Here is a 26,509-nt window from a genome sequence, read left to right as displayed (position 1 = left end):
AAAGACTTTCTTACGAGAGCACACTACGGTAAATCGGCTCTGTCAAGGCTAGGTCGGACTCGTGGTGGGTTTCTAGACAGCATTTTAATTCACAGGCTCTCCCGCTGTGTTGATGTTACCTCCCCGCTTGCTTGATCTCCTCTGTAAGATTTTGTTTGCTAATCGGTTGCATGAAAAAAGATGCCTCACGTGGAGCCGCATCATGTTTGGACCCCCACGATGTGCTCAATACTGGGGCTGCCTTTAAGATGTGCTCAGGGACTTCAGCTGGTAAACAAGGCAGCTCTCAAGCTGTTTATCAGCCCCCGCCTCTTGGAAATAGGTGACTTACTTGCTGAAACAAACGGTGTGTGTTTCTGATCGGTTCACAGCACTGATTCCAAGTGGGAGATGAGCATTTAAAACTCTCTTTGTCCAGTCTTAAGAAGAATGGCCTTTTCTGTAGAATCACAGAGTTGCAAGATACCCCAAAAGGCATCCAGTCTAACCCATTGCTGTGCAGCAATACATAATCAAAGCATTTCTGATAGATGGACATCCAGCCTCTGCTTAAAAACCTCCAAAGAAGGAGACTGCACCACTCTCCGAGGCAGTGTTTTCCACTGTCGTACAGCTCCTAACGTCAGGAAGTTCTAATATTTAGGTGGAATCTCTTTTCCCGTAGTTTAAATCCATTGCTCCAGGTCTTATTGTCCGAAGCAGCAGAAAACAAGCTTGCTCAGACCTCAATAGGACACCATTTCAAATATTTAAACAGGACTATTGTATCATCTCTTAACCTTCTCGTCTGATCCACTGTACCGAACATAGCACATCTGTCATATACTGGTCCATGCCAGGGACACCAACAACCCCAATTTCAAAGGCAGGGAAGACAAGGCTATCATGTCACCCCTTAGCCTTCTCTTCTCCAGGCTGAACATACCCAGCTCCTGAAGCTGCTCCTCATAAGGCTTGGTGGTTTCCAGACCTTCCACCATTTTCCACAGTTTGTCAAGCTATCATGATGATCAGGCCTTAGCAGTTGCCACACTTTTCACTGCTTTGTAAACAATGCAAGAATATAAGAGCAACCAAAGGCTGATCCATCAGAACAGTTTGTTCTCACTGGAGTCAACTAGATGCCTCTAAGAAGCTTCCAAGAATGAGGATGGAGCATGCTTGGTTTTTGCTGCTCCAGGGATTAGGATACGGAAGAATGGATTCAAGCTCCAGAAAATGAGATTCCACTTAAATATTAGGAAGAACTTCCTGACAGTAAGAGCTGTTTGACAGTGGAAGACGCTGCCTTGGAGGCTGGTAGAGTCTCCTTCTTCCGAGGTTTTTAAGCAGAAGTTGGATGGCCATCTGTCAGGGGTGCTTTGATGGTGTCTTCCTGCATGGCAGGAATGGCTTGGACTGGATTGCCTTTGAGGGTCCTTTCCAACTCTAGGATCCTATGATTCTAATAAAAGTAACAACAATAATACCAACAATTCCTATTTCTTACCATGGATAGGAACTAGCTAAAAAGAATCTCAAGAAACCCACTGCAGAGTAAGACCGGGCCGCACCTACCCTTTCATTTTGTTTTCTTTCATTTTGTTATCCTGAGCTTGAAAGCCACACCAGATATTCAGTACTAAAAATAAAATACTTAATTATTATTGGTTTTTTTTTAAGAGAGTAAATTCCAGCCCCGGGTAATATAATAACCAGAATCAAAATCTCTATTTGATAACTTTGATCAGCCTGTTTTCGGCTGGGATCGGCCATTGCTCCCTCGGAGAGCGGTCTGCTCACTCACCCGTCTAAAACGCCAACGTGTGGAATAGAAACCCCTTCCTGACCAAATGTGGGGGGAAAAACAGGGAATGGGGGCAAAGGAGAGGCAGGGGAGATGGGAAGACAGGAAGGGAGGGATGAAACCTGCTGCCCTCTCTCTGGCTAAGCGAAGGGGAAGGAAAGACAGAGGGATCCCGACTCGTACTTTTCCAAGAGGTACCATCTTGGGCGAAGATGGCCACCTGGGGCAGACCTTGCTGTCGAGAGAACCTGAATGGAGTTTCCTTCACAATCCAGCCCAACCTGTGTGGATTCATGGGTGTGTGTGTATGTGTGCAGGTTTCTTCAAAATTGAAACAAGTGGTTACGAGGTCAAGATTTGGAAAAGCCAGAGGTCTCTTTCCCACTGGGGGTGCCAGACGTCGTGGGGAGATGGGGAGCGTGGCAGAGGGGTGAGGAGCCATGGGTGAGAGCTGGAAGGTGCGTGTTTGTGGATGAAGTGACAGGTTGGACTGTATTTGTGAATCTGCTTGAGACCAGCCAGTACTCACCTTTTGTACACTTTTACACGCTTTAAAAGTTGACTGTCCAAGCCTCAAGAATGGCCCCTGACTGAGCTTTTGTACCAGTGCAATGTGCTTTTTTTAACCCTTTAGGTACCATAGACTTTGGATATATCTCCTTGACATCACCGGCTATTTAAAAACAAAAAACCCTCAAAGATAACCTACAACTCTAAATATCCAATAAGGTATTCAGTAGCATGAAAAACTCCATTAGGCAATGGAGCTCTTTTCCCTTTCCTCTGCATTCTTTACTCATTTGTCTACAAACCTATGCTTAAGCTACACTTTCCAAAATATTATAAATGTTCGTTAGTTAAACAAAACAAAACAAAACAAAACAAAACAAAAAAGACTGTTTTTTTCAGACCCAACAGCAAATGTCCAATTTGTTGCTTTTACTGTTGGGCTAGAAGTTAGTTATGGATTTCATTTATTTATAGTATTTATTTACCATTTGATATAACAGAATCTCTAAAGAAGTTGGCAACTTTCCCCTCCAAATTATGTGGTGCTTTGTCTCTTCCCTCCGAGTGCAACCACTTTTAACATAGTTTGCATTTGATGGTTTCTGGATATCCAAGTCTATTGTCTCTGGTACTTGAAGAGTTAAAGACAGACTTCTTTCAAGATCAAAAAAGAATACTTTACCTTTAGTTTAATGGATTTTTTTTTTAAAAAAAGAAAATAATCTTGGGGTTTGATGCTCTGGATCACCACTCTGACAGAGTAGCGTCAAGTGCTGTGGAGAAGGACGCCGCATGCAAGGAATGGGTGGATGCAAAAGAGAATCATGCGCAACCCGTGTGGAAAGCAAGGATAAGCGGAGCCATGGAGGGGAAATCTCACAAGCAGCAAATGATTCAGGAACAGGTTGGGAAAAGAGCAGAGAGGAAGGGAGTTGGCCGAACACCGGGGAGAGAAAGATGAGGACGTCATCTGCATACAAGCATCTCCTTCTTCAAAGACTGGAGCTCTTAGCCTCAAGCCTTATCTTGTAGAAGCCTTCAGAAAAGAAGGTGGGGAAGTAAGGAAGGTATTACAGGGTACAGAACAGTCCTTAGTCAAGAGTAAGCCTCAACTTAGCCCATTCAGCTACTGGGATCATCTAGCAAATTGTTGGTGGAATATTAGTGAAACCTGAAGCTGGATTTCTGGAGCAATCTAGAACTTGGGAAGCATCTGCTGAGGGTCTATGCCAATGATGGTGAGCCTTTTAGAGGCCAAGTGCCCAAAGTGCAACCCAAAACCCACTTATTTATTGCAAAGTGCCATGTTCCTCTGGCTTTTTAGTAACAAACTCTGGCAAACTCTGTGCTGGGGTGACGGCACATGTGCCCACAGAGAGGGCTCCGAGTGCCACCTCTGGCACGTGTGCCATAGGTTCGCCATCACTGGTCTATGCTCTAAAAAGGGGCTAAGGTGGAGGGGAAAAAAAAAAAACAAGGGGAAGAGCAGGAGCTATCCTTGTGTGCCTTGTTCTCTCCCTTTGGCAAGTGGTGCCAACTGAGCTCAGAAGGAGAGTCAGGTGAATAAATGGAGCAATGAGAGCTTCCTGCCTGCAAAGGTAGATCCAGTTTGTGGAGAGAGAACGACAGGTTGCACAAATCTGAATCTGAACTGCACACAGTCAGAAAGTCAAATACAGGATTGATGATGGTTGGTCCTAAGTCTTGTTTTTCTCGTTGCCATATCAGCTGGGTGATCCCCCCCTTCCTTGCTGTTATTGTTGTTGCTGTTGTTGTTGTGTGTCTTCAAGTTATTTCTGACTTATGGCAACCCTAAAGCAACCCTATCATGGAACTTTCTTGGGCTGAGTGTGTGTGACTCGCCCAATCAACTAGTGGGTTTTCATGGTCGAGAAGAGAACTGAACCCTGATCTCAAAAGTTATAGTCCAATGCTCAAACCCCTACACTACACTGGCTCTCTCCTTAATAGGCATATACGCATTTATGCATTTGTTGTTCACTTGCTTTTTCACTTTATCAACCCTGATCATTTTGTCACTTTGTCCTTATGTCTCGACGGAACACAATCAATTGCAAAAACACAATCTTTTCCTTATTCTTTTGATTTCACAGTATTTTCAGAGCTCACTTCTGGATGGAAGGTTGTTTTTTTTTATGTAAGTATATTTTGGGGGCAACAGAAAGGGCTTCAAACCATTTCTGTTCTTGATCTCTCTCTCTCTCTCTCTCTCTCTCTTTGCAAGGTTGGAAAGAATATCAACAGGTCTGGAATGTTTTGCAATGGAGAATCCTGAAGAACGCTTTATGCAGATAGGCCCAGAGAGAAAAAGAACACACATACACACATATATATGTATATCATTCTGCAGACTGAACGGAACAAGGCACGGTTTCCCCAGACAAAGCAGCCATGCATTCTGAGAAGCATGCCAGGAAATGGAGAAGGAGAGAGAGAGAGAGAAAGAAAGAAAGAAAAAAAGAAAGAAAGAAAGAAAGAAAGAAAGAAAGAAAGAAAGAAAGAACTCGCCATGGAGTAGGCTGGGGGAGCTGTATGGAAGAGGGACAGGGCTGCATAGGACCAAGAAATAACAAAGACACACAAAAAGCCTGCCCCGAGATGGGAGGTTGAGCGCTGAAGGATGCCGCAGGACCAGGGAAGAATTGAACTCGTTCCTCCAGCAGCCAGCCAGGAAACAAAAAAAAAAAAGTGTTTTCACTAGGTTACGAGACCACCACCGCATAAAGCCCCCTTTTCCACCCCGATCCATCTGGCTAGGAATCAAATCTTCCCTGAACTAATTTGTGCGAGAAAGGGAGGGGAAAAAGACAGAGGAAGAAAAGAGAGAAAAAGAGAGAGAAGCGTTGCCAAAGTCCCCTGTCCCCTCGCCCAAACCTAGGTGTTCTGTTCATCTTTTCTTTCACGCAACCAACAAGAACCACAAAATGAGGAATATAACCCGCTCCACAAGGCGCATGCAAACAAGCTGACGGGAACCCAAAGAAACTGGTTTGGTCTCTCCTAGTTAGGATGGGGAAGCAAGACGGAGACCCTTCAACTTTAAGGAGGAGAAAACTGGACTGAAAGGTCAGCAGCTGTTTGAACCCCTCCCTCCACCAATATCCTTTTTGTTTGACAACAAAAAGAACAACACCACAAAACAAAAATGGACCCATATCCATTCATGCCGCACAGTTACAAGCTGGGTCTCCCTTATCCGAAATACTCAGGACCAGAAGTGTTTGGGATTTTGGATTTCTTTGGATTTTGAAATAGTCACCTATACCAGTGGTTCTCAACTTTCCTAATGTCGCAACCCTTTAATACAGTTCCTCATGTTGTGGTGACCCCCCAACCATAACATTATTCCTAAGATCATCGGAAATATGTTTCTTCCAATGGTCTTAGGAGACCCCTGTGAAAGGGTCGCTCGATCCCCAAAGGGGTTGCGACCCACAGCTTGAGAACCGCTGGCCTATACACAGAATGAGACATCTTGCAGGTGGGCCCCAAGTCTAAACACCAAAATTCATGTATGTTTCATATACAATTTAAACACGTAGCCTGAAGGCAGTTTCATACACAATCTTGTTAGTAATTTTGTGCATGAAACAAAGTTGGGGTACCCTGAACCATTGGAAAGCAAGGGTGTTACTACCTCAGCCATCCACATGGCTGGAATATTTCAGATTTTGGAAATCCGGATAAGGGAGACACAACCTGTATAGTACTATAATTCCACTTTAATGGCCATGGCAACATCTTACGGCATCCTGGGATTTGCAGTTCTGGGGATCATTTAAGATTCTCATCAGAGAGCTCTAGTGCCTCCAAACTGTGCAGCCCTAAGAGTTAAGGAGGAATTATAGTGCCACCCTGTGTAGTGTGAACGGTCATTTCTGTCAGCAGCCTGTTTTCCTTCATAGCAGCAGGCAGAGCAAATATATCAGTGATGCCATCAGAAAGACACGTTCTTCTTTTTCTTTCATATAGACGCACATGAAAAATAACCATTTGACAGAAAGGAAACTGAATTCCATCCCAATCCTAGTGTTGGCCTCCTAGGATGTGTGATAGGGATTATAACAAGGGACGATGTAATTTTTAAATGTATATTTTCATATACGTACGACCAGACTATGCAAGGTTTTTGCAACAATCCAGATGAATCCTAGTGAGAAATTCCTCGCGGGGCATTTTAATGCCTATCTGTGCTGGTGTATCTATTCATTCATCTATTCTATGGGCTGCTTGAAGCATCCTGTCTCAGTTGGGGACATTTGTCACACTCTCGCATGACCAGAGATGTGAAGCCCGGGAGAAAAACCCAGAATATTTTTTCTGCAGAAGGGGTAGAGACACAATTCCCCCGGAGTCTTGCATTTCCAGAGATCCTTGCCAGCAGTGGAATCCCCTCTGGATTTCAGTTTGCACTTTGAAGGAACAAAGCTATTTGGGGATGGTGGTGGTGTTTGCCTTCAAGTCGCTTCCAACTTATGGCGACCCTAAGGCAACCCTATCATGGCGTTTTCTAGGCAAGATTTGTTTGGAGAAGGTTTGCCATTGCCTTCCCCGGGGGCTGAGCGCATGTGACTTTACCAAGGTCATGTTTCATGGCTGAACTGGGAATCAAACCCTGGTCTCCAGAGTCATAGTCCAATGCTCAAACCACTGTGTCAAACTGGCTCTCTTTTGGAGGATAGGGTTTGGCAATTTGGATAACTCCATTAAAGGTTAGGCAAAATAGCACCCCACTGACGGACTAGTCAACAGACATCCTGATCTTTTCTTCCTTACATATTTTCCTACTGTCACAATGCAATAGATCCCCTCCCCACAGTTTATGTGCGCATGTGGAGGCTTCTAGTCTTGAAATGGGGACAGAGAGTATGTACTACGGGGGGAAAAAGCAGACATTTTTGGGGAAATCCCAGCAAGAGTGGGCAATCCATCCTTCAGGATGTGTGGCACGGTTATGAAGAAGACACCATGCGAAAACACAGAGCACAAGAATGGTTTAGGACAGTGGCTCCAGGGATGTAGCCAAGGGGGGGGGGGGTGGTTCTTGGGGTCTGGATACCCCTTCCATTAGAAAAATGAATGGTGTGCGCTGCTGTGCCGCCACACCCAAGCCTCATTATAATGGTGGCACTTAGTCTGGACCCCCCCCCTTCCTAAAATCCTAGCTATGTCCCTGGTGGCTCCCAAATTATGGTCCTTCAGGTTTTCCGACTTCAGCTCTCAGAAGCCCCAGTCATCTTGGCCAACAGTGAAGAATTCCGAGAGCTAAAGTCCAAAACATTTGGAGGACCAAAGTCTGTGAATCACTGGTTTAGGAGTTTTCAAGCAAATCAGGTTGTTACTTATAAAAACTAAAACAAAAGATCAGGACAGGGGCAAATGATAACTTCCTTCTTTTAATATGCAAAGCGATCTTGTAGCATCTTTGAGACTAACTGTGCAAAGGTTACCAACTGAGGAAGCAGACCTCGGGTGCAAACACACAGGCAGGATACTGTCATGCCCAGCTTGTCCTCTGAGTCTGAGGAACTGGAGGAAGAGGCTGAGAGCCCAGGGGGCATATTGGAGCAGCCCCAGTACAAGGACCTAGATCCCAGCAGCCACAAGAATCAAGTTCATCATAGCTGCCCTGTCAGATGACAAGCCAAACTTACCTACCCCTGCAGAGGGACGCCAGGCAAAGGAGAGACGCCAGCAGTCTTTGTGGTTAAGTAAGACCCAGACGGGCTATAAATATCCTGGTCCAGCATGGCTGACAACTATCCATCTTCCTTGGGAGAAAGCCATGCTGTTGCCTTGTTCCTGGACTGATTGATGGTTGCCTTGAACTCTGCCTACTCCTTCTGTTTACTGCCTTGGACTGCTCTATCGGACTGACTGGTGATCCATGGAGGACCTGGACCGGATTAAACAACCACTGCTTTCTCTGCAACCACCTTTCAACTGAGCTATTCCTCTCTCTTCTAGTTTAAGACGCCAAAGCTTGGAGCTGGGAATCTGGCTAGCTTCTGGAGAACAAAACAGGACAGATATGGTGGGCCAACCCAATTGTATTCTGTCCACAGATCCAGCCCGTTCCCCGCTCCCCTCGATACTTACCTGGTCTGACACAGTGTCAGACATATTAGGGAGATGCCACTGGTGATGATGATTCACCTATCACCACTGCACCATTCTCCTTGCAGGCCCCTCTCTTGACATCATAGGCTAAAACTTGGGCCTGCAAGGAGAATGGCGGTGGTAGCAGCACATAAGGGGTGCATGGCTGTCTAAACTACTATCTGTCACTGAAAATAGACTTTTATTTCAAGCTAACCCAAGGGCTGGTTGGGCTAGATCCACCAAAATGGTGTCCGGTCTATCTGTTCCTGGCCTGGGGCTGCTGGTCTGTGTTGTATGAACAGGACAATGCCAGGATGAAGGGAAAATGGACTGTTTGGCCCCGTGTGTAAAGCCTCCATGTTTACAAGAACTTGTGCTACAACTTCTTTCACACAGTTAGTCTCAAATGTGCGACAAGATCCCTTGGTATACTGACAGTTTCCAGACTAACATGGCCATGTCTGTGGATTCTTTCCTCTAAGTCGTTTATAGGTCTGGCCAGTAAACTAGGTCCAGAAGGAAAAGGATAAATCATTTTTGTTTCCTTGGACAAGTGAAGGAATTTACATAGCTTCTACATTATGTGGGGATCCCTTCACTCCCTTCCCCTTTGAGAATTAAAGTTTCAAGGAAGATAAAATAACTGGCATAATAATATGAATAACATTTCTACTACCCTTTTCTCAAATCCTTCTTAAACTGCTTTGAAAAGAGAAGCTTTGGAAGGAAACCACTACAAAAATGAAAACTGTGTTTCCCCAATTTACCTAATATTCTTACAAAAAAGAATGTCAACCTTACCCAAGATAAGCCTGGCTTCGCTTCCTAATGCAAAACAACCAAAGTCACCCCAACAACTTGACAGCAACATTTTGCATCATCCTGAGTTATAATAACTTGCACCGGAACAGCGTTGGTGAACTCAAGAGAAGTCCTCCCCTCTGGGTTGAGATAGAGTGCAAATCCCATCAGCATACAATGCTTAGAGATGGTGGGATCTGGAGTCCAAAACATGAGGAGAACAGAGGGAGAAGGCTGGTCTAGATTCACACGCCGCACAGAAACAATGCTATAAAGAAGTCAAGATGAGTAGTGGGAGATGGGGAGGAGGACAAGTAGGGATGGCAAATAAATAAAAGGTAAATGATGCCTTGAATTGAGGTGAAGGGAAAACCCCACCAGTGGGAAAGAAGTCAACGAGGGAGTACAAAAGGCAAAGCCACTTAGTCATCAGGAAAGCGGCTGCTCCCACTCGAGACGGATTTCCTAAGGGATGGGAAAGCATTACTCTATTTCCGCACACACCGGCCTCCCCACACCGGCCCCCCGCTCAAGTCCGCTCTGCTTGCGTCTACTCCGAACCCGTGGCCGAGTTCTTTACAGTAAAGATGTGAAAAGACGGGGTGGGATGGGGGGGTGTAAGAAACACAAAGAACAGCCTGCCACAGCCAGTCATGCGGTTGGAAACGAACGGATAAAAGGAAACAGGGGAAAAAAAGGAAGAAAGAAAGGAGGGAAGGAGGAAACCGAAAAAAATTAAACCAACGAAGAAAACCATCTCATTCTCATGTTTTTCAAAAAATAAAATATATATTTTTCAAAAAAGCAAAGATCAGTGAAAAGCCCAGGTTGAGCTATTGCCAGCACAGGGATTGGAGGCATCCCCCAAGGCAACCAGGGAAAGATAGACAATCCATTAAACTAAAACCTGCACCCGTTTTAACATCCTGGCATCACTGGGATTTCCCCATTGTTGACCATTGAAGGGAGGATCTCACCTCTCCCTTACAGGCTACAACATCTCAGCTCTCCCGAGAACAACGAGTTGTGAGGAAGGAAGGTGGGGAGGACAGGGGCGGGAGGAAAGCTCGTCCTCAAAAACACAACCATTTTATTGTTATTCATATTTTTAAAAAATTAAAACGTCATTGTCTTCCCCCTGCCGCCCCGTAGCGTTAAGCACCCACCCGCTCAAAATGAAACCCGCCGTCACTTTCGACGGTGCCGTGATTTCCCGTGCGCGTCAATATGTAATTGTTTTGAAAGGCACTCAAGACAATAACCACATGATAAAGTGGCGCAATAACCATATGATAGGGTGGCAAAGCAGAGGCACTCTCTGCCATCCTAACAGTATGACTCGCATCCACCTCATCTCCATCCAAAACAGTGTGGCCATGTCATCGGAGTAGTGAATCCCCTCCAGGTTTTAATCTAATTTCTCAAAGAGGAATCCAAAATTCCAAACCTTATTCCTAAATAGGTCCAGCTCTTTGGGTAACTCTTCCAAGCTAATGAAAACCTGGGCTGCATCCCCTAGCTGCCACTGGTCCATGAGAACCACGCCACACTATGGAGGTTGGGCATACAACCAGTTGAAGGTGGGCAACGAACTGACTTTGGATCCATGGATAATCCCTTCCACCGAGTAAAGAAGCAGGCCACCAGAGGTTCAGGATAACAAAAAAAAATTCAGGACAACCAAAAAAGATATACAGATGGTCCTCCACATTTGTGCCTTTGCAGATTTGATTATTTGATTAACATGTTCTCTCTTGAATCTCTAAGTCCTCCAGCAGAATTCTGCTGGAAGTTGACCACAGAGTTGTGCTGGAGAGCCTCAAAGTTCCCAGAGAAAACACTTTTCTAGGCTATTATAAGTCCTCCAGCATGATTCTATGATCATCTTCTGGCAGATGTTGACTACAGAGTTGCACTGGAGGACCTGGAGATTCCTAGAGAGGTGTTCTCTTAGGTAAAAAGAAAAGTAGATTTTTTATCTGCAGTTTTTCCACATTCATGGAGGTCCTTCTCTCTTAACCCCAGTGAATGTGGAGGGACCACTGTACATTTTAATAAAAAAGAGAGCGAACCATTCTTTCAAAAAGATAGATGGGGTCTCTTCTGACATCTCCCCCAGCCCTTTGCAAAGAAGCCTTCAAGCAAAGTATTCTGTACTGGTTATGAAGCCAGATTGGAGATCAGGGTGGGCTGGTGATCTCACTCCTGACTCCAAAACACAAACACACACACACCATGAGTATATTGGGACAGACGGCAACTTGAAGTGCAAATCAGATCCTCAAAATCACTGCCACGTGAACAACCAAGCACGGCCGTCCATGTCAGTTGTGTGGACAGAGCAGAGACTGACATGAGTAGGCTACCACACACACACACACACACACACACACACACACACACACACACACATCCCACAAGTATGTCTGGACTGAAACACAAGAAAACTGATCCCCACACATGGTAAATTTAAGACACGTAGTTCCCCACTGTTCCTATCCCCCTCCCATGGTCCCGGCAATACCATTCCATGCCTCGCTGCCCATCCTGTGGGTCTACTACCCGGTAGTGATGCCCCTCAGAGTAATCCAGAAAGGAAAGTGACACCTACTAGACTGCATGGTGCGTTCCCTGACCTCCGGGGTAGGGGCCCCAAGGCCCAAAGCCGAGCGAGCGGCCAGCTGGAAGACATACTCTGTGTTGGGATTCAAGTCTTTCACCAGGTAAGACGTCACGGGGTCAAAAGTCTTCAAGAACTGCAGAAGGGTGGGTCGTGGGGATGTTAGCAATACGAAGAAGAAGAAAAGGGAAGAGAGAGACACACACAAACCGAAGAGAAGAGATGTTTACAAAGCTCATGGACTCAAATCTAAATGCTAGTTTCAACTAGAGAAGAACCACTAAATCAGTTAAGTTGAGTCTCCTTTATCCAGAATCCCGAAATCCAAAATATTCCAAAACCCAACATTGCCTACATGGGTGGCTGAGATTGAGGCATCTTTGTTTTCTGATGGTTCAAGGTACACAAACTTTGTTCCAAGCACAAAATTATTAAACTCATTGTGTATAACAATACTTTTGCCTATGCGTAGAAGGTGTACACAAAACATAAATTAATTTTTTGTTTAAACTTGGGTCCCATCTTCACGGTATCTTGTTACATGCGTGCAATTATTCCAAAATCAGACAAAATCTGAAATTCCAAACATTTCTTCTGGTCCCAAGCATTTCGGATAATGGAGACTCAGCCTTGTATGTATATTTCACTGATTTTATGGGCCTACTCTAGTTCAGATAAAGGATGGAAAGAATATTTAAAAATATGTTTTTTAAAATGATTGAAAAGCATGTTTTTGAGTGTTGAAACACCTTGGCAACAATTCTGGACTCACAAGAATCTTAGCCGTTCAAGAAGTAATCTGTGCTTTTGTGCAGAAAAAATCGCATTGTCCAAATAGAAAACATTTTGTTCTCTATATAAAAATGATTTTCTGCACAAAAAGTAATACTTCTATAACCAAACATCATTTTATGCACAAAAGAAGTGATTCTATGATTCTCTTGAGAGGTAAATTGGGAATAATTACATCCTTAAAGAAGAAGCATAGAATTGGAAGGCACAGTGAGGGGCATCCAGTCTAGTCCCATTCTGCAATTCAGGAAGACACAACTGGAGCAAACAGAAGGTTAAGATGTCCTATTGAGGATGGAGCAAGCTTGTCTTCTGCTGCTCTAGCGACTAGGACATGGAGCAACGGATTTAAGCTACAAGAAAAGAGATTTCACCTAAACATTAGGAAAAATGTCTTGACATTCAGAGCTGTTTGACTGTGGAAGATGCTCCCTTGTTGTGGAGTCCTCTTCTTTGGAGACTTCTAAACATAGGCTGGATGGCCATCAGTCAAGAATGCTTTGATAGTGTCTTCCTGCATGGCAGAATTGGGCTGGATTGGATGACCCCTGGAGGTGCCTTCCAATTATGATACTATGATTTCCTCCTAAATTTGACCTATCTTGGTCTCTTTCAGTTCTATAATTCTAGGTGGGATTAGCAAATGGTTCCAAGGCAAGATTGGAAATCTTGAAGCACTCCAGGTGTTGTTAGATTGCAACCGCTAGCAACTCTAACCTGCAAGGCTGAGAGTGCGGAATCACAGAGTTGGAAGAGGACCCAAAGATAATCCAAGTCCAATCCCCAAAGCTAAGTGCCAGACTCCAGGATCACTTGGCAGGCCGTTAACTCCTTGGGACTCCATCTCTGAAGGCTGCAGCTTACCTCAGGGCTTCCTGGTTTGTTGCTGACTTCTTTGTAAAGGAGTTCGTACTTCAAGATGATGTCTTGGCGAGAGGGACTCCAAGTCAACAGTATACTGCTTTCGCTCTTGGCTTCGGCTCGAAAGTTCATGGGCTGCCCAGGAACTGATGGAGGTTTAAGGGAGGAAAGAACCAGCAAAAACGTAAAAATAAAAAAGCAAACATGAACCAAAATAAATAAATAAAAGATGTTGAGGTACAATTGTGTGACGGTGAAATGAAAGACAACTCAGCAGGTCATTTGTGCTACTATTTGCCCTGAATGACACTATCTGAAGCATGGTCAATTTTACATCACGACAACCCCAAAACTCCAGCAACTATGGGTTCATCTACCCTGTAGAAATAATGCAATTCGACACTACTTTAACTGCCATGGTTCCATCCTATGGAATCCTGGGATCTGTAGTTTGCTGAGGCACCATCACTCTTTTGCAGAGAAGGCTCAGGATCTTGTAAAACTACAAATCCCAGCATTCCATAGGCTGGAGCTGTGCACTTTAAGTAGTGTCAAGGTGATCTGAAGGGTTGGTGAATGGGGCTACGGTGAGAGCAGTAGGCATCCACAACTAGGAAACTGCAGAGCCAGTCTTGGACAGGCCAACGTCACAAATATTATTTAGCTGATTCTTTATTTTTTGAGTGAGCTGCCTTGGGTTCCACTCTAGGAGAAAGGTGGCATGTAAAATAAATAACAAAGAAAGAGGAAATCACCTCCTTGCTGCGTTTTCACTTGGATAGGATCCGAGAGTGGACCGTCCCCCACGGAAGTGAACGCCAGGACTCTCACAGTGTAGGTTTCGTGCTCCAAGAGGCTGCTGACCGTGGTCAGCAGGCTGTCGTCCACATTGTGTTTCTGCCAGTTGCTGACAGGTTGGTCGAGCTCCATGGTGTAGTACACCCTGTAGCCCCGGATCTGACCGTTGGGCTCAACGGGTTCTTCCCACTGGATGATCATCGTTGATGCACTCAACATCCGGGCCTGAACGTTTCGAGGGGCACTGGCGGGTGCTTGCTCCCCGGTACGGGTCACCACCGACTCGCTGTGTGGCCCCTGACCGATCGTGTTGACCGCCGACACCCAGATCTCATACTCGGAGTTGGGGCTGAGCCCGCCGATGCTGTAGCGTGTGGTGGTGATGTCCTCCTTGATCTGATACGGCCCGTCTTGGCTCTTCGACTTGTACTCAATGACATAATAGGACACAGGGTCAGGGTTCCCCGAATCCCAGGTGATTGTGATACTTGTGGCGGTCACCTCGGTCACTATGGGAGTCCCTGGAGCTTTTGGGAGTGCTGAGGAAGAGCATTAAAAAGCACAAAATTCAGCACAAGTGTCTTGTTTTAACTACACAACCTAGACCTCCCCTCCACCCCCCACCCCCACCCCATTTCAGTCCTCATTTCTTTTTTAGCATTTGGCTCAGACTTTGTGTTCCAGAAACTCAAGGCTCCCCACTCAAGGTTACTTATTCCTCAGTTTGGCTTTGTCCCCTTTTCCACTCGCTGCTCCATATTCCTAGAAGTGCCTCCCTAAACATTTGTGGACTGCTCAATCTCTCATCTTAGACTAATAAAGAGTTGGAAGAGACTCCAAGGGCCATCCAGTCCAGTGCAAAACCACCAAAGAAGGAGACTCGATTACCGTCTGAGACAGTATTTTCCACTGTTAAACAGCTCTTACCATAAGGAGGTTCAAACTAATGTTAAGTGGAATCTCTTCTCCTGAAGTCTGAATCCACTGCTCCATCTCCTATTCTCTGGAGCAGTAGAAAACAAGCTTACTCCATCCTCAATAGGACATCCCTTCCAATATTTAAACATGGCTAGCATATCACCCCCTTAACCTTCTCTTCCCAGCTCCTTAAGCTGCTCCTTGTAGGACTAGGTAGTTTCCACACCTTCCACCATTTTGACTGCCCTCCTCTGGACACCCTCCATCTTGTCCACATCCTTCTTGAACTGTGGTGCCCAGAACTGGACACAATATTCCAAGTGAGGTCTGATCAAAGCAGAATAGACTGACTCTATGACTTTCCTTGATCTAGACACTACACTCCGATTGATGCAGCCTCGAACTGCATTGGCTTCTTTTAGCTGCTGCATCACATTGTTGACTCATATTCAATTTGTGGACCTCTATGACTCCTAGATCCTTTTCACATGGACTTAGATCTACGAAAGCTGATGCTACCAACCTCTTTCTCTCGGTCTCAAATGTGGTACAAGATGTCACTTTGTACAGCAGGGGATTAATCTAAACGGGTTTTGTGGCCTCTTCCAACTCAGTAATTCTAGGCTGCATCAACAGACGTATAGGGTCTATATATTAAGGGAAGTAATAGTACCACTCTGTTTTGCATTGGTCAGGCCTCACTTGGAATAAGAGGTGATATGATAGCCCTGTTTAAATATTTGAAGGGATGTCATGCTGAGGATGGAGCAAGCTTGTTTTCTGCTGACACTAGGACATGGAGCAATGGATGCAAGCATCAAGGAAAGAGATTGCACCTCAACACTAGGAAGAACTTCCTGATGGTAAGAGCTGTTCAAAAGTGGAAGACCAGCCTTGGAGAGTGGTAGAATCTCCTTCTTTGGAGGTTTTTAAATCGATGAGAGATGGCCATCTGTTAGGAGGGCTTTGATGGTGTCCTTCTGCATGGCAAGAGGTCGAACTGGATGACCCTTGAGGTCTCTTTCAACTCTATGATTCGAATTCTGAGAAAGCTCTGGAACAGAATGGAATGAAGGTGACCAACACCAGAAATGCAGCCAGAAGCTCACGGTAAGCACTCAAATTTGCAAAAACGGTGCAAAACTTACATTTCACAGTGATCTGGGCAACCGCCTCTATGACACCCAAGCTGGACATGGCCACGCAAGTGTAGTTGGCCGAATCTTTCACGTCCGTCAGCTCAAGAACGTTGCGTCCAACTGGCATGTCATCTTCCGGGGTCAAGTCTTCCGCCCCTTGCATCCACTTCACATACGGCATGGGCGAGCCGACGGCTACGCATGTTATGTTGACATTCCCACCCGGCATGATCTCGTGGCTGGAGGGTGGGATGGAGAAACGTGGCGCCACGCGGCGAACTGTGGACAAAATGCACAGAGGTAACAAAAACAAAAGCAAAAGAAAACAACAACGACAACAACAAAAAAGAGATAAAAGGAAAAAAAAGAAAAGAGAGAAAAAAAGAAAAGAAAGATAAGGGAGGAAAAAGAAAGAAGAGCAAAAGAGATATTAAATACAGATGGGGCTGTAATTCTTTGCCGTTCCTTCATTCAAAAAGAAACAAAAGGTCTGAAATTAAAAATCATCAGAATACTGAAAGTAAAAAATTATATCAATCGATAAAGGGGGGGAAAAAACCAAACAAAAAACCAAACAACAACCAAAAAACAAAAACAGAACTTCAAAATAATTTACTTTCACAAACAATATATAGAATATAGACATAAAAGCGATATTTCATAGCAACAGGGTTCCATTGATCAATTTTTAGACCCATCACAGCACAAATAAATACACAAAAATTTATTAGCAATTTCTCATCTTTGAAAAACGGACAAAGAGGCGGCATGGCGCTTCCGAACCGGGCCCCATAAAATGTGTGGGTGCGAAGGGGTTGTAGGTATAGGGTCTTTCTCTCTGTTCCCTGACCCACCTCTTAAAGCAATTCTCACTCCTTTCAAGCAGAGGTGCGGGTGGATTTCCTTCCCTTTGCTTTCATTCCCTTGAAAATTCGGGGTTTTCTTGGGGAGGAAAAAAGGGTTCTTTTAGCAAGGAAATTGGCCCCCTCCAGAGACCCAACAGGAAACAGAAATACAGGGCAAGGAGAGAAGGGATGAAAAGAGGGAAGAGAAAACCAGCTCATAAATTTGTATTCATCCGTGGTCAAGAAGAACTTCAAAGTTCAAGAGCGATGAGCTTTCTGCCTGTCGAGATGGAAATTATTTCGTGATGGAGGCACACTATGCCATTCCAGGTCGGGGAAGTAAAGCCGTATTATGCCAAGGTAGCTCACACCATTGTGGCTTTGCCATCAGTCTTGATATGCCAAGGGATAAAGAAGGAGTTAGTTGTTGTTGTTGTTGTGTGCCTTCTAGTTGTTTCCACCTTACGGCAACCCTAAGAAGGACTTATCGTAGGGTTTTCTTGGAAAGATTTGTTCAGAGGAGGTTTGCAGTTGCCCTCCCCTGAGACTAAGAGTGTGCAACTGGCCTAAGGTCACTCAATGGGTTTCATGGCTGAGCCGGGATTCGAACCCTGGTCTCCAAAGTCATAGTCCAACACTCAAACCACTGTGCCACACTGGCTCTCGATAGGACTCATTCATTTGTCTTTTCCGATAGTCCAGAGTATCCGTAGCTCAACTTTTCAAATGTATTGATTCTCTTCCAGTTGGCTTTCTTCAATGTCCAGCCTTCATAGAAATCAGAAATACTATGTTCTGGCTGATTCTGACTTTGGGATCTTTGCATTTGAAGATCTTTTCATGTTTCTTCATGGTGGTTTCTCTAAGTCTTAGTTGTCTTCTGAATTCTTGACAACAGTCTCCATCTCGATGGAGCTAAGGTATGGGACACAGTCACTTATTTCTTCATTCTCTTTGTGAAGTTTTGTACATCATCCGTAGTCATTATTTGCATCTTCTTCCTACTGAACTGTGTGTGTTTTGTGCCTTCAAGTTACCTGCAAAGCTATGGTGACTCCATGACTTTCATAGAGTTTTCTCAGGCAAGGACGACTCAGAGGTGGTTGGGATAGTTCCTTCCTCTGAAATAGAGCCTCCAGCATCTGGGATTCATTGAGGGTTTCCCATCCATGGACTAACCAGGGCTGGCCCTGCTTTGCTTCCAAGATCAAATGGGATCTGGTGCCTTTACGGTATTTGTGTGCATGTCTATCTGCCTTCAAGTTGCCTGTTGACTTATGGCAACCCCATGAATTTTTTAGGGGAAGGTAAGGAAGAATCAGAGGTGGGTTTATTTCCAGTTCCTTCCTCTGCAATAGAGCCTTCAGCACCTGCTATTCATTGGCGGTCTCCCATCCAAGCTGGTCCTGCTTAGCTTCCAAAATTCAGTCAAGATCTGATGCCTTTAGAACATTGGTGTGCCTGTATGTATGTGCCTTCAAGTTGCCTGCTGACATATGAATTAAAGAGGGTTTTCTTAGGCATGGGATCCTCAGAGAGGGTTTTGTCAGTTCCTTCCTCTGGAATAGAGCCTCCAGCACCTGGTCTTCACTGGCAATCTTCCATCCAAGGACTAACCAGGCCTGACCCTGCTTAGCATCCAAGATCAGAGGGGATCTGATGTCTTTAGGGTATTTAGGGGCTTACATCACTTTATAGAGTCCAATGCTTGGTCCTCCCTAGTAAGGGAAAGAGTGATAATCTCCTAAAGGTGAGATAAGGAAAGGCAAGGTGGGTAGGTAGGTAAGGAGAGGGGTCTTGTTCCCTGGAGGTGGCCAATATTAAGCCCCAAAATTGAGAAAAGGGCGCTAATCTGGACAGATGGGGCACAGTCCTCTCTTTTGCCCCGCCGCAAAAAGAACGAGAAGACGCGGCGGCGACTAGAGGGGAGCGCGGTTGGAAAGTGGAAGGGGACAAAAAGAAGGAAGAACAGAAAGATGAGAAACTCTAATCAAATTTTTGTGGTTTTCGGGTATATCAACCCTAACGAAGCCTCTTGGAAAGATCTGACATGATTCCATCGATAGATGCAGCTCTCAGAAATCACAAACATCATGCAAGAAGAGAGGAGGAAAACAAGAGAAAAGAAAGAGAGAGGAGAGGGAGGAAGGAAGGAAGGAAGCAAGGAAGGAAGGAAGAGAGGAGGAAAAGACAAGAGAGAAAAAGAGAAAGAGAGGAGGGAGAGACAGGAGGAGAGGAGAGAAATGTAGAGCACTGGAACTTGTTACGTGGGCCGCTAGCAAAGGCCCACGAGGGAAAAGGAGGGAGGAAGAAAAGAAGGAGAAAGAGAGAGAGAGAGAGAGAGACAGAGAGGGATTAGGGATAAGGGGAAACCCACTGTTAAAAAATGCTGCATACTCTTTTAATTTTTCTTTTTTTTTCTAGCCGATGTGAACCAATGTAGTAGCCTAGCATTGGCACATCCCAGCCCTGGCAGAAGAACCATAACAATAAATAGAAATATAATAAAAAACAGAATCAATAAGAATTAAAAAGGAGAAGGGGAGGGCATGGGGAGGGGAAACCAAGGACATGGACCATGAAGTGGAAAAGAGGGCTATGAAAATATAAGAGGAGGAGGAGGAGGAGTGGGGGGGGGGAACGGAAAAGAAAAGAGGAACCGGGGATGTTGTGTTAGTCTCCCGAGGAAAAGAGATGCAATTTAGTTTCTGGATCTTACACTGGAGGGGGATATGAAGACAGATTGGGCACTGTTCCACATGGATCCATTTTGTTTTTTTAAAAATGAAGAGGTATTTCGGCATTTCTGCCCCACTAATTTGGAGAAAGGGTGCCTATGTAAGCCCGACTTGATGTGGTCTGCTGTCAAGTCATTTCCGACTTATGGCAACCCTAAGACATGGCATTTTCTTGACATTATTTCTTCAGAGGGAGTTTGGCCTGAGGCTGAGAGTGTGTGACTTGCCCAAGGTCACCCTGGGGTTTCCCTGGCCGAGCTGGGATTCGAACCCTGGTTTCCAGAGCCATAGTCCAATGCTAAGACCACTCCGAATGAGCCCCAAAGGGACCCGATTACGAGTGATATTTCCCCCTTGCGGCTACCGAGAGGCTCAATTTTGCATTTGCATTTGAATTTGGTAAGACGCTTAAGGCATCACCTTCTCACCTTACAGAATGTGTAAATCTCAGCCTAACTCGGCCGAGGCTTTCTAATATCCTCATGTTTTGCAGAGAAAGGATTTCAGGCTCACTCTGAATCCGTAGCTTTGCAAGACATTTCCGGGCAGCCAGTTTTGCATGAACTCACCGTCTCCTTCTTGGCCTCGCTCGGGATTTTTCCTATTTTGTTTCCCCAGAATCTTTGCAAAATTAGCTTTTGGGACTCACTTTGGATAACAGAACAGAATATTGCCTAGGATAAAGAGTTTCTGCAAAGGGAAAAAGTGTGGGGGTCCTAGTGATAAAAGCACAAGTTTTACAGATTCAATCCCAAGCATCACTGTGTTAGCCTTCAAAAAGATCCCCTATATAAAACCCCTGAAAAACTGCAGGCAAGCAATGTAAATACAGTTGACCTTTCTAACTCGCGGATCTGAGATCCGCGACCTTGATTATCTGCGGAGGGGCAACTTCCGTTATTTCCAATGGGGCACGCCCATGTGGTGCACTTTTGGGCACGTGCCCCATTCAAGCCTATGGGGCTTCAATATGCGCGAGCCTCAGGTTTCGTGGGGTGGTGGTGGTCCGAAATGGATGCCCTGCAAAAATGGAGGGCCAACTGTATTCATCTAGACCAGTGGTTCCCAACCTTCCTAATGCCACGACCCTTTAATACAGTTCCTCATGTTGTGGTGACCCAAACACATGAAATTATTTTCGTTGCTACTTTTTAACTGTAATTAAATAGGTGTTCTCCAATGGTCTTAGGCGACCCCCATGAAAGGGTGATTCGACCCCCAAAGGGGTCCCGAACCATAGGTTGGGAACCACTGATCTAGACCATGGTGGAGCAAACATGCAACCCCCAGGGCTGTTTTTATGGCCCCTAGGGCCTTCAGGGATGATTTTAATTTTTGCAAAAGGTTAGTTTGCTTTGAGACATCCCAAAATAATCTTGGAGTTATGTGTGTGAAGGACATTTCCACCACATTTGGAGGGGGAACCAAAATTGCAATTTTGCAAACTTTTGCAAAAACTGCACTCTCCCTATCCAGAGATTCTTTATCCACGGATTCAGCTATTGAGGGCCTTGGAAAATATTCCAATTTTGCTATTTTATCGAAGGGATGCCATTTTACTATGCCACTGTATTTAAGGGGACTTCAGCATCCACAGATTTTAGTATCCATGGAGGATCCTGAAACCAAACCCAGCGGATAACAAGGACCCGCTGTAATATGTTTGCCTCAAAATGTTCCCAAATGCTCTCCAGAAAGGTCACAAAATATGCATCCTGAGGACATTTGTTGGTATTTCTAGGCAAAGATTTGGGTCTTTTTGCAGGAACAGGTTGGGCAGTGTGGTGTGTCCCTTTACAAGGTCTTCAGGAGGGCAAATGCACCCACTAGCCTTCCATTCCTGATCCAGATGTACCATTGGTTTGACTTAGAATAAGGCAGATTTCTATATTCCTGGGTTCCAATTTAAATCATCCTTTCATTCCGAACCATGAGGACTAGAACCTTACTCCATCTTTTAGGAGAAAGGCTGCAGCACAGCACTTGAGTGCTTACTTTGCTTAGAAGATACCAGGTTCAACTCCAACCATCTCCAGCTAGAGCTGAGAAAAATCCCTGTTATCAAGTTACGGAGAGCTATTGCCAGTCATTGCAGACTGCACCTAACAAACTGAAAAACTGAGCTTTGTTGTGTGTGTCATGCCACCTTACTAAAGGGCTCAGTCCTTAAATCTGGAAACAACCCTTGAAGATATCTATGCATCCACCTGGGTGTGTTTATGCAAGAAGTACAGGGGCAGAAACTTAGCATCTTCCAGAGACTTTTCTCCTTTGCACGCATTTGCAATGCAACCCAATTTCAATTGCAGGGAGTGTTTCGAAAATAACTACCCCCCCCCCCCCCCCAAAATGGAGCCAGGAGAAACAGTGCCTGAAACAAAATGGAGGGACCTTGGAGAACAAAAAGATCAGTTGAAGGCATGCAAAGGAGTTGGGAGTTTTTAAAAAGGGGTAGAAGGAATGAAAATTCTTGAAAGGGACCAGAGATGAAGTTTTTGGGAAGGGGCAGAAGTAATGGAGGGGGAAAGGTTGAGGTGGAAATGTTCAGCTGAATGGGCGAGATCCGTTCAGCCGGCGATTTTAAAATGGCAAACCGAGGGGCAGGGAGGAATGCAATGCAAACACTCAAGTTGTCCTTGGAACAGAAGAAGACAGAAAATCGGAATGGAATTTAGCACTTGAGGACAGGGATGGGGGGAATGAGAGGAGAGAAAGGAGGAAGAAAAGAGGAAGGAGAGAACAAACCAGAATGAAACAATAGAACAAATGGGAATAGGGATGTGAATCGAAGTCTGAAGGGAACTCCAGTTTCTGTTCTCAGCTGGGATGGGTTGGGTTGGGTAGGGGCTGAACATAGCAAATCCACCGTTTATTGTTGTAGTGTGCCTTCAAGTCATTTCCAACTTACGGCAACCCTAAGGCGAACCCACCGTGGGGGTATTCTTGGTACGTTTCTTCAGAGGGGGCTTGCCATTGTCATCCTCTGAGGAATGGGAAAGCCTCTTCTCTGACTTTCACTGCATTGTTTAATTTTACAGGCATCCCTCCACATTTGCGATGTTGACTTTTGCGGATTTTAATTATTCACAAAGTTCATTACTATGGGGCTATACAGGTGGTCCAAAAGGGGCAGTCTGCAGCCGCTCCTTTACTGGTTGGATTGGGGCCACAGAAATCTCACACTGTGGCCCCGATCTGACTTCCGGAGAGTGCAAAAAGGAGCCGCAAAAAGCAGCTCCTTTTTTCACCAACCAAGGGGTGCCATAGCCGCAGTAGCGCAGCTTTATGACACCCCTTTGATGTTGCATCATGTGGATGCAGCACTGGAGGGGTGTCATGATGGCGCACACTACTGCGGCTATGGCACCCCTTGGTGTGGACCGGTGCATGACAAAATGGTGCCCTGGGGGTGAGGTTAGAACGTCCAAAGTATGGACACTGTGCCCTAACTCTGCCCACAAAGTGCCGGTCTGTATCGGACCAAATTCTCTAGGAATCTCTCAGTCCTTCAGTGTGACTCTTCTGGAATTTGACTATAGAGTAATGCTGGAAGATCTAGAGATTCCTAGAGAGAACACTTCTCTAGGCATTTATAGGTCCACCAGCACAATTCTATGGTCAAATTCCAACAGACTAGAGAGTTGCACCAGACATTCCTAAAGAGATTGGAAAAAAATTGGTGGTTTCTTATTTGCGGTTTTCCCACTTTCACAGGGATCCTGAGCCTTTAATCCTAGGGAATGAGGGGGCCCCACTGTACTTACAAATGTGCGCTAGCAGTATCTGACTGGGGTAACAGGGAAGAAGAGGAGGGAAGGAGGCACAAGCTTTTTACAGACCTGGTTGCAGAAGAATGGAGGATCCAGGTGGCCAAACGCGACGCCACCTTCTGTCCTCACCCGGCAATCCCAGATTTCAGCTGGAAAGAAAATTCTGTGGACCGATGGATTCCATCTCCTCCCCACTGATTTTGCTTTACAGTATTTGCCCACAGGAATGGGGGTGGGGGGGGGGAAGGAACAATTTTCAGGGGATCAGGGAAGTTGTAGGAGCTGGGAGGGCGACTCTGGGGTAGCGGGAGGGCGAAACAAACATGTGGAGGACTATGCGGTCGCTTCAAACCTCGATTCACAAGGAAAAGCAAGTCAAAAGGGAAAAGGGAAGAGAGACTACGGGGGAGTAGAGGGGACCGTGACGTGAAATTAAAAACAAAGAAATTGAAATCAACACCAATGTAGTCAAAGAGAAGTCAATTGCTAAAAGTGAAAACGTAAGGGAGGGGGGAAGGGTGGGGAGAGAATCAATTTATTGTGTTTATTTTTAAAATAATACAACTTAAATAAATAGATAAATAATAGTAATAATAATAGTAATAAAAGTGAAGTGACCGGTTGAAAGCACCAAACAAACAAAAAAACCAAAACCAAAATGGTGTTAAGAAACATTTTGACACCCGGCAAGCCGCTGCTCCGAATGAGGTGAGAAGGCGGACATTATTGGCATTTTGGCGAGACAGGAGTCCATTCCGTCTTACTCCAAAATGAGGAGGGTCGGGTGAAGGTGGGGGGAAAGGGGGAGCCAAAATAATGTGCAGCCTCATTATATTTGTAGTGAAGATTAGATTACACCTGTCCGCTTCAAATCAATGACTGTCGATCATCTCTTTTTTCCTCTCGCTCGATTTGGATCTACCGCTATCTCGGATCGGGGTGGATTTGGGCATCTTTTATTATTTCCCTTTTACCTCTGTCCGCTCTTTGGACAAAGGCTTCTCTTCTTCCTCACTTCCTCCGCTTCTCAAAGCCTTGAAGGCCGGCAACCGAATTTAAGAAATTAAGATAACTGTACCCCTTTTCTGTCATTTTAACATGCCCATGGATGGGAATGTTAAGCTAGCTAATATTTTTTCCCCATTTGGTGCATGTATTTTGAAAAAGTAATTAAAACTATTCTGCTAGATTGTTTTAAACGCCGACTGGATTCCCAGCGGACCGTTGCACCGATCTGTAATTTTAGATACAGGATGGCGTTGGGTGGGTGGGTGGGTGGAAATACGTTTTTTCTTTCAAATGAATGTGACGAGGTGTAATCTAAAATTTTTCCCTTCTAAAAACAAAGAGAATAGCAATGCAAAAAAAGGCATATTACGACATAAGCAGGCAGAACTTTTTCAAAACCACGATAGCACAGTGTTCCTGCAGAGCACCCTTTCAAATAATTTGGCCAGACCCAGGTCACGCTTCCCTGCGACGCTTGAGAAATCCTTCTGCAGAAACAGAGTGTTAATTTCACGGGATTTTTAAAAATTTGATTGGATTTGATTTGGATTTTATTTTTAAAAAGGGTGAATTTCAAAGCGGAAGACTAACCGAAATAGCAGAGGGCATCCACTTAACCCTGGAACAATATTCCCCCTCCCTCTCTCTCAATGGAAGGGTAGAGATGATATAATAGAATTTCAAAAAGCTTCTGTTATAGGTTTGCATCTCCGTCTCTCTCCCCAAGTTCCAGAGCTCAGTGCAAGGGGAAGAAAAGATATATAAAGAGGGGATCTGGAAAGGTTTTCCTTGTGCGGAATGATTTACCCTTTGCTGAATTCTCCCATCGCTGGTGCACAAACTGGGGAAATTGATATAACATTTTCTCTAGCCCTGAGGTTGCAATGCGAGATGCAAAGAATCCCACCTGCGATCCACCAAAGCATTGGAAAAACCAAGGGAGAGAAGGAGAAGGGACAAAATGGAGTGTGTGTGTGTGTGTGTGTGGGGGGGGGTGCATGTGCCTTCAAGTCGCATGTTGACATGGCCAAAAAAAGATTCACAGTTGGAAGGAACCATAAGTATCATCTGCATATGTGCCTTCCAGTTGCCTGTTGACTTATGGCCAAAAAAGAATCATAGAGTTGGAAGGGATCGTAAGTGTCAACTATGTTTGTGCCTTCAAGTCATCTGCTGACTTGTGGCCAAAAAAGAGTCACAGAGTTAAGTGGCATCTGCCTATGTGCCTTCATGTTGCCTATTGACTTATGGCGAAAAAAGAATTATAGAGTTGGAAGGGACCATAAGTGTCAACTGCGTATGTGCCTTCAAGTCATCTGTTGACTTATGGCCAAAAAAGAGTCATAGAATTACAAGGGATGTAAGTGTCACCTGGATATGTGCTTTCAAGTTGCCTGTTGACTTATGGCGAGCCCATGAATTTCATAGGGTTTTCTTAAGCAAGGAAGACTGAAGAGAGCCTTTGCCCATTCCTATGACCTACAGCACCTGGTATTCATTGACGGTCTCCCCTCCAAGTACTAATCTGGGCTGTCCCTGTTTCACTTCCAAGATCAAACAGGATCTGGTGCTTTTAGGGAACTTAGGCCCACAAAATGGAGTCTTGGCCTCAAAAGAAACCAGTAGTTCCTTCTGCAAGGCATTCGGTCCAATAGGTAGGGCAGACCTCTGTTATAGAAATGTAGGCCCGTTACAGACGGACCTTTAAGTACAGACTCAGTCCGTACTAGGGTTAAAAAGGGGCATCACTTCCGGACGCCCCTAACCCTAATACGGACTGAGTCCATACAAAATGGCGGT

The 26,509-nt window shown here is 45.1% G+C and overlaps 1 protein-coding gene across 1 annotated transcript in view; it reads right to left on the bottom strand.

Moving 5' to 3' along the window:
* The window catches only part of PTPRS (protein tyrosine phosphatase receptor type S), a 228,889-nt gene that overhangs the window by 60,447 nt on the left and 141,933 nt on the right, over positions 1-26,509 (bottom strand). Inside the window, exons 8-11 of the mRNA XM_089535812.1 lie at positions 16,358-16,627; positions 14,249-14,830; positions 13,497-13,639; positions 11,832-11,976 (exon numbers count right to left, since the gene is read on the bottom strand). Coding sequence (XP_089391938.1) covers positions 11,832-11,976; positions 13,497-13,639; positions 14,249-14,830; positions 16,358-16,627 — 1,140 coding nt within the window. The remainder of the gene's footprint in view (positions 1-11,831; positions 11,977-13,496; positions 13,640-14,248; positions 14,831-16,357; positions 16,628-26,509) is intronic.

Source organism: Sceloporus occidentalis, unplaced genomic scaffold (assembly GCF_023333645.1).
Source record: "Sceloporus occidentalis isolate IW3139 unplaced genomic scaffold, rSceOcc1.0.p SCAF_8, whole genome shotgun sequence".
Classification (NCBI taxonomy): Eukaryota; Metazoa; Chordata; class Lepidosauria; order Squamata; family Phrynosomatidae; genus Sceloporus; species Sceloporus occidentalis.
The sequence above is the reverse complement of the archived record's forward strand: the minus strand, read 5'-3'. Positions and strand labels throughout refer to the sequence as shown.